Source organism: Epinephelus moara, chromosome 13 (genome assembly GCF_006386435.1).
Source record: "Epinephelus moara isolate mb chromosome 13, YSFRI_EMoa_1.0, whole genome shotgun sequence".
In the NCBI taxonomy this organism is placed as follows: Eukaryota; Metazoa; Chordata; class Actinopteri; order Perciformes; family Serranidae; genus Epinephelus; species Epinephelus moara.
Window position 1 is genome coordinate 10,120,452 of NC_065518.1, and position 11,251 is coordinate 10,131,702.

The window sequence follows — 11,251 nt, forward strand, 5'->3', positions numbered from 1 at the left end:
ATTTTTTGAATTCCTGTTTTCGTGGGTTTTATGAGCTGGAAGCCCAAATTATGTAAAAATAAACAAATAAATACTTGAAATCGTTTAAATTGTGGGCCCTGAATCTATAATCTATGAAAGTTTAACTTTTTGAATGGAATTATGGAAATGAAACAACTTTTCCATGATATTCTAATTTTTTGGAAAGGGTCTGTAGATCTGGTACTAAAAGGTGGAGCTGTGAACACTGCAGTCTGATTGGTCAATAGAGGACGGTCACTCTGCTCAGGGCTGAGTTGTGGCTGGTTTTGAGGCTCATGTAACCACTGTTCATACTGTGGAGAGTTTTATTAGTTTTATTCCCACTGGCACTAATGAAACTCATCTCATCCCCACATCATTTTCAGAGACTTTCTCCTTCACTCAGTGCCTGCTCTATTTCTGCAATTAACTGTAAAATCAGAAAGAAACACTAGCAAAACAACCAATTCACACCGGATCCAGTCTAATGAGTGAAATTAAAAAAGGTGGACGCATATCACACTCCCACAAACAACTTCCTTGCAAATGTGTTGAAACACCCAAGAGACTAATTCACCATGAAAGCAGTCTCTGGGGGTGAGATGCATATTTTAAACCTGAGTGCCTCAAACAATTAGTTTTCCACTGCCAACGTGCAATTTTCAAACATTTCCATGACGGTTAAATTGTGCAAAATAGTTGCAAGCTAAACCACTTTTTAAAAAAAGAAAATCCATGAAGTTTAATTATTGTAGCACAAAAATGCAGAAGGAAATGCAATCTACTGAGCCATCTTCAGCTGTCATTACAAAGAAGAAACAGTCATCGGTCATTTTAGGATTCTGGTCTTACTTTGATGATGGACGCGATCTCCTTTCTCATGACAGAGCGCTCCAGAGTGAACCTCCACATCTACAAGAGAAACAACTGAGTCACTATGACTTTACAACCATGTCGACCACACACACGATGAGGCACTGCGCTGATAGTGGGTTTTTATTTTGTGTGAACAGTGACAGCAGCTCACCACAAAGTCCCGGCCTCGACAGAGCACTTCAGCAGGGACGCCGCTGTGAGGACTGCAGGTGTTTTTAGGATACAGAACATCACTGCAGAAATAAAACATACAGAGACATCACTTAACTGCAGGTCTTTAAGCTTAATGTGAAACATATTAAACTCACTCAGATATTGTGGTGTACAGAAACAGAATGCCAAACTACTGGACCAATCAGCCTAATATTACATGTGCACATTAACTACAGTACGCTCAAGGATCTCTCGTGGTTGTGGTGATTAAAAAAAAGCCTGTTTTATTGACTTGTTAAGAGGAGTGAGGAGTCAGTGACGGTTTAAAACAGTCGGTAGGGGCTGCAAGTTTTCCGGAAATCAGCTGCTTAAAAAAACAAAACAAACCTCACTGTCTGTTGCAGGCCACATTATGGCCTTCATCATGGCTAAAAAACTTACATCCACAGATAAGTGTGGTCTCATTCTGGACCAGAGCATCAGCAGCTTAATTCCATTCGCAACATGTTATAATCCACTAAAACTAGGCATGTCAGGAGGTGAATGAGTCCTAGTTTTGTTAGCTTCTCCACCTTGTTGACTGTAATCAAGCCTGGAAGGACAATTCTACCAGATGTGGCTGCGCCTCGGCTCGGCTGCTGCCTGGTTTTGTCCTGTCCACCGTACAGCGTCATGCAACACCGGGAGCGTTTCAGAAGGGGAGCCTTACACCAACTCAAACTTCCAGAATTAGGCCCTGATCACACAGAAAGTGCCTTTTTATAATTGTTTTTAATGAGAATGAAGCTTTCTGCCTGCGATTGTTGTGTTGCGACGCACCTCACGTTTCTGCGCTCTAGGCACCTGGCGTTTTTGCTGGTGGTGCTCTGACTGAAAAAACTTCAACTCAAAGCATAAAAAGCGCCCCATGTCATCTTTTTCCCCATTGTCCAATCAGATAATTGAGAGGCGGGCCTTCTGTGGTGGTCACGACAACAAGTTTACAGTTGGTAAACAATGGAGGAGAAACTGGTGGTAGTGGTTGCTGGATACCCAGAGCTATACGGCCTGACGATAGACAGCAGGTTGTCAAACTGCCCCTGAGTCATCCTAAAATATGCCTGGAAACAGCCATCATGGAGGAGAAGCTCCTGGACCAACTGGTGGTACTCCCCATGATCCACCCTCTTTTTTAGGGTCTCATGTACCCACACAGATCTCTGTTTCCCTGTGCCCAACAAACTATTTACTGACAGCCTCTCACCCTCAACCAGAGCTACAGCAAGTACCCTCTGCCTCAACATGTCAGGAACTAGATACTGATTACTGTGAAATAACTAAAAAAAAAACCAAACAGTATATTGCTCACACGTGAAAGTTAGAATAAGGAGGTGAATCCATGGTGGCCACAGATAAACAGTTTCTTTTTTTCGGTCTGTTTTGGGCTACGCAAAACTCAAAAAGCACATTTCAAGGACAATTCATGGCACATAGTTGTGTTTACTGTTGTTATTTCTTATTTGTTGTGCTGTAGCCTACAGACAAAGTTAATACTGTTCAACGGCCATTAATGAACGGCGTGGATCAAAGATTTGTGGCTGTTCTTTACCTGTTAGTGGCAGCTGCAGTAAGGACAGTGCCTTTGTACATGTGGCGCCGGCTCGAACCATTAAGCCACCGACGCCCCCATATTTTCTTGTTTTTATGTGATAGTTGTCGACTAATTGGTTCGTTTTTCTGCTCATTTTGTGTGCTTCTTGTTGTCATTTACTTTTGTTGTATTTTTCTAAACTATGCTAGCTTTGTTTTTAATTTATTTATTTTCTCCTATTTTTGTTATTAGTTGATCTCTCCTAACACCATTCTTATTTTTCTATATATTTGAAGCTCAGGATTTTATCTTGTGTGTGTAAATAAAGTAAAATAGAAATAATAATATAACACAGCCTCTCGTTGCAGGCAGCAGAGCTCTCTCCAGCTCCATTTCAAACAGCACCTCTAATCTGTGTAAACCTTTTAGTGACATGTTCTCTCACCTCTTAACGACCCAGTTGCCCTGAACCAGCAGCGCCACCTGTTGGATGCAGCGCAGTGCTGCAGTTGAGTCCGTGCCAGAGGCGAGCAGGCCCATCAGGTTGGCAAACGGCATCACCTTGACTACAGACGAGAGGAGACACAGGGAAGTGAAATCTAAAACTGATTGCTGATTATATAGTATGAACATTATGCAGCTCATGTTTGTGAGAAATGTACTGAGGTTTGGATGCATTCAATAACTCTGTACCAGAGGAGGATAAACTCTTAAACCATTTCACATCTGACGTCAATACTAATGCTTTGTCGCCCCCGTGTGGCAGACAGAAAAACTGCATGGGAAATGTGGACTGCTTGGACGTTAACCTGCCATTTAAATAATCTAATTATGTCACAATTCATCACTTTCTTGTCACAGTCCTACGATCTGCTGATGAGTTTTGTGTGAATGTGTTGGCCTACCATTCTTCATCAGGGTCTTGACTTGCTCTCCCAGTGGCAGAGTGCGGAGCTGAGCCATGGAGAGAACATTACTGGGACCGACAGGCTTCACACTGTCATACAGGAGAAACAGGTGGAGAGAGAAACATCAGTGAAGCATCTCTGAAATTGTCTGATATCCTTTTAAATCTCATACTGGTCAGACCTGGGAGGAATACTTACACTTTTTCCTCTGCGAGAGGGGGCATCAGCATCGCCAGGTACTCCCTGCAAAAATAGTAAGTGAGTATGTAACGAGGGAACCATAAGTCAGGAAGTCGGAAGTCCATCCAAGCAGTTACTTTTGGTTCCAAAGGTACCATACTGAAAGTGTTTGGTGGAAACGGGGCTTATGTTACCAAATTGTAAGGAATGTGTCACAGATTAAGACATCATGTAGCCTCACAGTCATTGTTATTTGTTGATACTCACTTTGAAGTTTTGACCAGTTCAGAGTTCTCCGAGGCGTCCACTGACTGGCAGAACAGGTACTGCCTTTCATGCTCCGAGCGCCCGTCCTGAATTTAAATAACACGACAAACACAAACTGGTGCTGACAAGATCATCTGACAAGTACAAGCTCTCTTGTTCCTCACTGACTCAAAGCTGCAGGTTTTAGCATTAAGTCTGATGACTGCAACATAAAAGGGAGAGCTCCCCCTACCTTGACACCGTGGTAGTGCAGGTGAACCCAGGGCTCCTCTGCCTGCTTCTTCTGAAGGAACTCGTACGACTGGATCCTCCTCTGCCGAGCCTGCTCTGACTCAGGACGAGCAAACCTCACCTGCAGGGGAAACACATGCAGAATTTTCTTTTTGAAATGAGGGGTTCACACTGGTACCAGTCTCGCTTAGGCAGACCTATCTCAGGCTTTCATCATAATCCTGCACTACGGGAAAATATTCTCTGGGTTGTTCGCATTTATTTAAACCAATCACAGTTGTCTTGGGGCACTAAGCCCTGGAGGCAGCTATGGTGTGCTTGCAAAAATAGTGTTGGAAGGGAACTGCACAGAAATGCCTAAATCCCCGCAAAAGAAAACGCTACAGAAAGACTTTAAAAGACGTTTCAGTGTGAAGGTTGTTAACTCTGTGGTAGTTGTTGTATCACGCACAGCGCTAAAAAGAAGTGTGGAGATAGGTGTTATACCCACAGCCTACATCCTATGAGCCAGACTACACTGATACATACAGAAGTCCATGTAATCATTAGTGTGTGTGCAAGTCTTCACCGTGATGGCCTTGGCGTCATCCTCGGCTTCATCCTGGGAGGAATCTCCACCTGCAGACACAAGACTCTGCTCATACAACAGCCATACATGATTGGACGAAGAATATTATCAGTAACATTGTTAACACTGTGCTACATTACAGAGAAATACAAAACTGTACTAATAAGCCTTCATTAATATAGGCCTATATTTTATCTCCAAGTGCACGTCACACACTGAGCGAGCCGCCTGTTAATGACGCTGTGGGCTAATGGGCATGTAGCTACTTCCATGTTTCAGATGATACGTCATGTTTGTAGTCGACCAATGAAGATGAGTTTACATATCACCTTGGGTTCGTCCTTCACCTTCTCAAAATGATCCCACACTTTGGATTTCCTGCCCGACATGTTGTTAACTAGCCTGTGGAATAACCGCAGGTACCAGCCCTGGAAATTAACCTGACTCCTGTCTGACTGCTGAGCGTGGCCACTTCCTGTGTCTGTCCTTTCAAATTAAATCCCCACATGGTCCAGTCATATAGGTTATGATTTACTTTGACAAGGCGCAGCTCCTAATAGAGTTTCACGTTATTATTTTTTTCTGCGACTAAGCAACCAATGAAATCTTGCGGACTAATGACATTTCTGGTTGACTAACGTTCGGTCGACTATTACGGGGCAGCCCTAATTAACACAAGGTTTTAAGGCATTTTTGTTTAAAAAAAACAACAAAACAAAACAAAGAAAACCCCAGAAAAACAGACACACCTTCATTTGCCGCCTCCCTCTCTCTGGTTTTGGTGTCGGCCTTGTCCAGGTAAGAGAAGCTCGGTCTCATTTGGAGGATTCCCGTCAGAGGTGTGACGTGAAGCTCACCTGTTTACACAAATAATACACCAATCAAAAACAAAAATCCTGCTTCTGGTGATTGTGGACTCATGTAAGTGTGTCATGAAGTCCATCATACAGACACGTGGTTATCTTCAACATAAACACACAGTTGAACTGAGGGTTGTTACTTAACGCAGATAAGAAAGGTAACGCTGATAAGGACTCACATGGACTCTGTGAACATATGAGCAACCTTTGTGTATTTACAAGCAGCAGCAGCCAGGTTAGACAAACCATAACACAAGCATGGTGCTGAAGTGAAACAGAATCAGGTCAGACCTTTACGAAACACAGCGGCGGCGTATCTGGACGTGTTGGTGGTGGCCTGGATGGAGGAGAAGGTCTGTTTGTCCATCATTTTCCTGGAGAAGAAGAGTAATTATATCAGCTTCATTCACAAATGTAACTAATATTAAAAGGAAGAGTTCAGCATTTCATAGGAAACATACTTATTTGCATTTTTACTGAGAGTCAGTGAGAAGATTGATACCGTGTTTGAGTCTGTGCGCCAAAGATGAAGCTTGTTTGCTATGTTGTTTGTGTAGTGTGGACGAAAAGTAGTGTACAAATGACAATTCGCCATTTTGCAAGGGGTTATCTGCCGGACTATTTCTTGATTCTGAAATGCAGCACGGACTCTGAGGAGTTGCTGTTCCAAACCAAGAAGTAGCGTCCCCTTGTTTCCACTCTTTGTGCTAAGCTAAGCATATTTGACGTACAGACATGAGTGGTATCGAACTCTTCACCAGTAAGCAAACATTTCCCAAAACGGCAAACCTTTGGACAGCAAGATACAAACAGGTTAGTTAGTGGCATGTGAGCGCAGAGGAGGTTCAATAGTAGACATACACGGAATAGGTGTTGGTTTCGTCATAAGTCGTGCCGTCCACATTCAGAGCGATCTGCTCTCCTTTGCTGCGACAGTAGTTTGGACTCATTGTGTCGATGGCCATTTCCAGCTCCACCTGCGTAATGGAGCAGTACAAAAAACACACGTTAAATTTATTCTATATGAATGGATGATAAATTGGGATGCAACGATGTTTTTTTGTTGTTTCACATTAGTTTTGCGCAGGTTAAAAAGCAGGGCTCAAGACTAACTGCGTCCAGTTGTCAACAGAAAAGGTGTTTATGATGAACTAAAGATCTTCCTCAGGACATCTTTGGGATAAAAGGACGCAGCAAATTCACTGTCGACGCACTTTCCTCCCTGACATACTACATTATGAATAACATATCTGTGCTGAAATCGAAAGGAGGAAAGCCAGTTAGCGTTAGGTGTTAGCAGCAGGTGGCCGGAGCTAACTGCTAGCGGAAGTTGCTTAGAATGAAATTAAGAGGCATTCAAGTTCTGTTCAGTAAAAATAAGTATTGGGTGAAGTTAAGTACAACATGATGTGTTCAAATGTAATCTTGTAAAAGTTAGTTTTTGATGACAAACTTGAATAAATACAGCTGTTACGGGGGAAATTTGTTGATGTTTTCACGGCAATATAAAATTAATATTAGAAAGGGAATAATGAATATTATATATATTAACCTCTCTAACTCCGCCAGGACACCGACGTCCTCGCTCCCCTCTTCCTCTGTTAAATGGTATCTCCCAGGCGCACTACGTCATCAAACCATGTGATGTTCGGTATTGCCGGATTCCAGAAGCTCTCGACTTTTCAAAAATAACATCGTTTTTCTTTTATTTATTGTGTATTTCGCACCAGAGCAGCCTAAACACACAAAGTCCAAAATCGCGATGAGTGGTGACAAGTCATGTCATGCCGTTTTTCGAGGGGAAAAGTTAAAGGATTACTTGCGATCTTATGCGGAGCCGTTAGCGGGGACTTAGATCTTTTCTAAAAGGTAAGAGTCTCACTCCTACCACTATTTTTGGCTGAGATATACCATCTAGATAGTGGGATCATAACTTTAACGTTTCATATGGCTTTATTTAGCGATATTTTATGGTTTTTCTGTGTCATAGACAACATCAGCTATCATAATCACACCTGATTTCAATAAGGTACAATGTGTGAAGCTGGCTGAGTGTTGTTTGATCACTGATAGTACTGTTTTGAAGCCAAGTGACCGACTTGTCATTTGGAGCTCCGCTTGGATCTTTTCATGGAAAAAACAATGTAGAATGGTCATACTTTTAGCAGTCTTCCTCAAATTTGAAATGAGTGTTCATTGATAGTGTGCCTACAGCCCCACAGTGTCATTTACCTGCTCAGATGAAGCCATATACAGTTACTAACATTTTTTTATTTTATTTTAGGCAAAATCTTCAATTTTTTACTGACTTCAGAGGCCCATCACTCTGTCTCTGTATTACCTAGAGTGTTTCTGACACTTTCACAAGAAACTTCAGATAGTTTTTTTTCTGGCAAGACCTCATGCATGCATGTAGTCAGAGCGGTTCAGAAGCTACAGTCATTTTAATTTGGGTATGTCATTTTAGGCGTTTTTGCTACAAAATGGGGGTAGTGTACAAGAGGTTAAAAAAGCCTTTGTGCTCATTCAAAGATAGTGTAATGAAGGACTGAATGACTTAAAAAAAATCATCACTATAAAAATAACTGAACAGTTTTAGTTTGTCTGGAACAAAAAGGGGGGAATAAACAACAACAAAAGCAAAATAAACTAAAAAAAAAACATCGATTTCGACCCAGAACTTCACAACCCCTAATAATAAAATAAGAAAAGATCCTTCTTACCCTCTGCTGCTTGGGTTTGATCTTAGCTGATAAGTGGTTGACATCATCATAGGTCATGGTGGATGGTCGGACAGGGTACTGCAACATAATAAAAAAAAAAACAATAAGTGATATTAAACATCAATCCCACGGCAGAGAGATAACTTATCAGGACTAAAGGGAGGCGTACTCATCAGCATTAAGCACAACATCAGACATTATTACCTGGAAAAGATACAGCTTATCTGCGAGGCTTTTGGCAAGGTACACATCAATCTGAGAGAAAGAGGAATGTTGATCACAGTTATTCTCTGTCAAGATTTAAAATGATACAGTTTCATTTCCTAAAACAGCTGGGCACTGATGTGTTTAACAACCATTAATATAAACAGGAGGTAACAGTGCATTTGTTGGGGACTATTTCTCGCTGTGAGCATTTCTGCTTCCACATACAGTGACCACGCTCCTGATGATGTAGCCACATGTCACCCAGTGAAATGGTGTGGCTCATTCAATAGTTTGTGGACAACATTAGAGGTCAGTGACACAGAGGAATAAGATATATCAAGTGTGTTTGCAGGATGAGTTAAAATATCTTCCGCCCGCAGACATACCTCCTCTATAATGGGGTCATCATCATCCCCGCTGGCCATATTGGTGTGAACAGAGCGAGGAGGGGAGCGGAGATGAAACAGGAGCAGCAGATCTCAAAGATCCAACCTGGAGACAAAGAAACACTGACTTACAGGAATTCACTGTACAGCTACACAACACTGTTGCCAAGTGGTTACACCCAAACTGCATGACAGACAACATAATCAGTGTGATTCAGCATTTTAAGACAACACCAGCATTCATGTCTGTTTTGTTTCAAGGTTGTCAGCGTTCAGGGGATCTGCAGTAGTCCCTGCTCTGTATTAAATCCACCCACACCAGAAAACAAACCATGAAAGCCAAAGTTAGCCCACAGCCAGACCATGATCATGCAGTCTGTCAAGTGATGCTATCACTGACACAGCCAGGTAAACCTCACATGATGCAAGACAATGCAATGAACATTAAATGCCTGCTGCTAATGAACACACTGTGTAGCACATGTAGCATATAGCTTAAACTCTAACATGAGCTCCAGGTGGTTCAAACACTCATTACAGGCAATAATTAGCAAATATAAGCTATGTTACTAGCTGCATTAGCTTGATTAGCATGCTAGCCACAAACCTTCCAGCAGTTATCACAGGCCTGGGACACACTGCGGGTTCATTTTATCATTTTAACATAATAAATACAAACCTATTAACAAATGTAGCAAGAGATAGACCAACAAGCTCAACGCTTAAAGTTCGTACACGCAAACGTATTAGCAACGAAGCTAGCTAGCCAGTGATACGTAGCCTAGCCTGGCTAGCATTAGCAAGCTAGCTCGGCGTGCTAACATACACATGCAAGTCAAAATAACACAGTCGAGTCACAAACGGCCTGTTTTTACACGTCACTTCTGCTAAAAGGGCACCGGGAATAGATTAAGGTCTCACCTGCGCACTTCACGGTACAGTTTTAGCTATCTCATCCGTGTCTGAGCTGTGCAGAAGTGTGGTGAGAGACGGTGCAGGTGTGGAGTCTAACTCAGGCAGCTGAAGTCTGTCTGTGTCGAGACCATGTTGACTGAGCTCCACACAGACACGTGGGGAGGAGCCCGTGCCCATAATGCACAGCGAGACCACCACACAGCTGTGTTTTCCTATTTGTTTCCACTTGATTTAGAAGGTGCAGAGGAGCTTCGTGTATGTGTTTGGTTCAATTACTTTTATCATACACAGAAGAGGAAACTACAAAAAGTTACTGGCAGCGGTGGGATTCGAACCCACGCCCCCGAAGAGACTGGAGCCTTAATCCAGCGCCTTAGACCGCTCGGCCACGCTACCGTGTGACAACATACCAATAGACCGCGTGATAATATTCAATAGTAGTGTGATTACTACTACATGAATTTTATGGCTTTCACAGTTCATTACAGGAATTTTTCAACATTGACTTCATCATCATCTCTTACCATGATCATCATGATGTGGAGTGAGCTGAGGACAACTTTTAATTTCTTTAACACAAGCTCCTGAACTCCACTTCCTGCATTTTGCACTTTATGTTTACATGCACCATTAGGATTGTAAAGTAAAAAAAAATCCAACCTAACACTTATTTAATTTAGGGTTCTTAATGAAAATGGAGAGTCCAGGTGATTTTACATTTCAGTTCTCTACCATCTACATCCTTCCTATCTGTATGTGTCGGGTGGAGAATGGGCCCTTGGATAAGATATGCCTGTGTTCTAAGAAGAGCTCTCATTAAATTAAAGACAGTGCCATTTGCTATATATGGCCTTGAAAAGGGCAAACCCACCCTTCACTTGCTGCACCAGTGGCAATCTACCCTGGTCCATTCCTCTTAGATTCTGTTCATAATCTTGCAGATTTGGACCCTTAAAAGCAGAGACAGGAGGAGGACACTGGAGAGCACGTATCGGACGAGGTTGTACATTGTTGTTCAATTCAAGATTATACACCGAGTGCGACAGGTGTAAAAACTCATGTCCGAAGCTGCTTCATTTCTGGGATTTAATATTTAAAACTTTTTCACCAATGTTTGGATGGCTGGTTGCCCCATCTACAGTGGTGTGAAAAAGTATTTGCTCCCTTCCTGATTTCTTACTTTTTTGCATGTTTTCCGCACTTAAAATGTTTCAGATCATCAAACAAATTTAAACATTAGTCAAAGATAACACAAGTAAACACAAAATGCAGTTTTTAAATGAAGGGTTTTATTAATGAGGAAGAAAAAAATCCAAAGCTACATGGCCCTGTGTGAAAAAGTGTTTGCCCCCCAGCTCCTGTTAAAACATAACTGTGGTTGATCACACCTGAGTTCAATTTCTGTAG

The 11,251-nt window shown here is 42.1% G+C and overlaps 1 protein-coding gene and 1 non-coding gene across 2 annotated transcripts in view; both read right to left on the minus strand.

The window, feature by feature from the left end:
• polr3e (polymerase (RNA) III (DNA directed) polypeptide E) overlaps window positions 1-10,005 on the minus strand; it is a 19,203-nt gene extending 9,198 nt beyond the window's left edge. The window contains exons 1-15 of the mRNA XM_050060105.1: window positions 9,851-10,005; window positions 8,930-9,035; window positions 8,541-8,591; window positions 8,337-8,414; window positions 6,475-6,590; window positions 5,905-5,987; window positions 5,503-5,610; window positions 4,754-4,803; window positions 4,187-4,306; window positions 3,955-4,040; window positions 3,706-3,750; window positions 3,505-3,596; window positions 3,045-3,165; window positions 1,028-1,109; window positions 853-912 (exon numbers count right to left, since the gene is read on the minus strand). Of these exons, the coding sequence (XP_049916062.1) occupies window positions 853-912; window positions 1,028-1,109; window positions 3,045-3,165; window positions 3,505-3,596; window positions 3,706-3,750; window positions 3,955-4,040; window positions 4,187-4,306; window positions 4,754-4,803; window positions 5,503-5,610; window positions 5,905-5,987; window positions 6,475-6,590; window positions 8,337-8,414; window positions 8,541-8,591; window positions 8,930-8,968 (1,131 nt within the window). The 5' untranslated portion in view covers window positions 8,969-9,035; window positions 9,851-10,005. The remainder of the gene's footprint in view (window positions 1-852; window positions 913-1,027; window positions 1,110-3,044; window positions 3,166-3,504; window positions 3,597-3,705; window positions 3,751-3,954; window positions 4,041-4,186; window positions 4,307-4,753; window positions 4,804-5,502; window positions 5,611-5,904; window positions 5,988-6,474; window positions 6,591-8,336; window positions 8,415-8,540; window positions 8,592-8,929; window positions 9,036-9,850) is intronic.
• Window positions 10,006-10,158: 153 nt separating this feature from the next.
• trnal-aag (transfer RNA leucine (anticodon AAG)) lies at window positions 10,159-10,240 on the minus strand. The gene has a single exon. It is a non-coding gene; the product is annotated as a tRNA-Leu (tRNA).
• Between the last annotated feature and the right edge of the window lie 1,011 nt (window positions 10,241-11,251).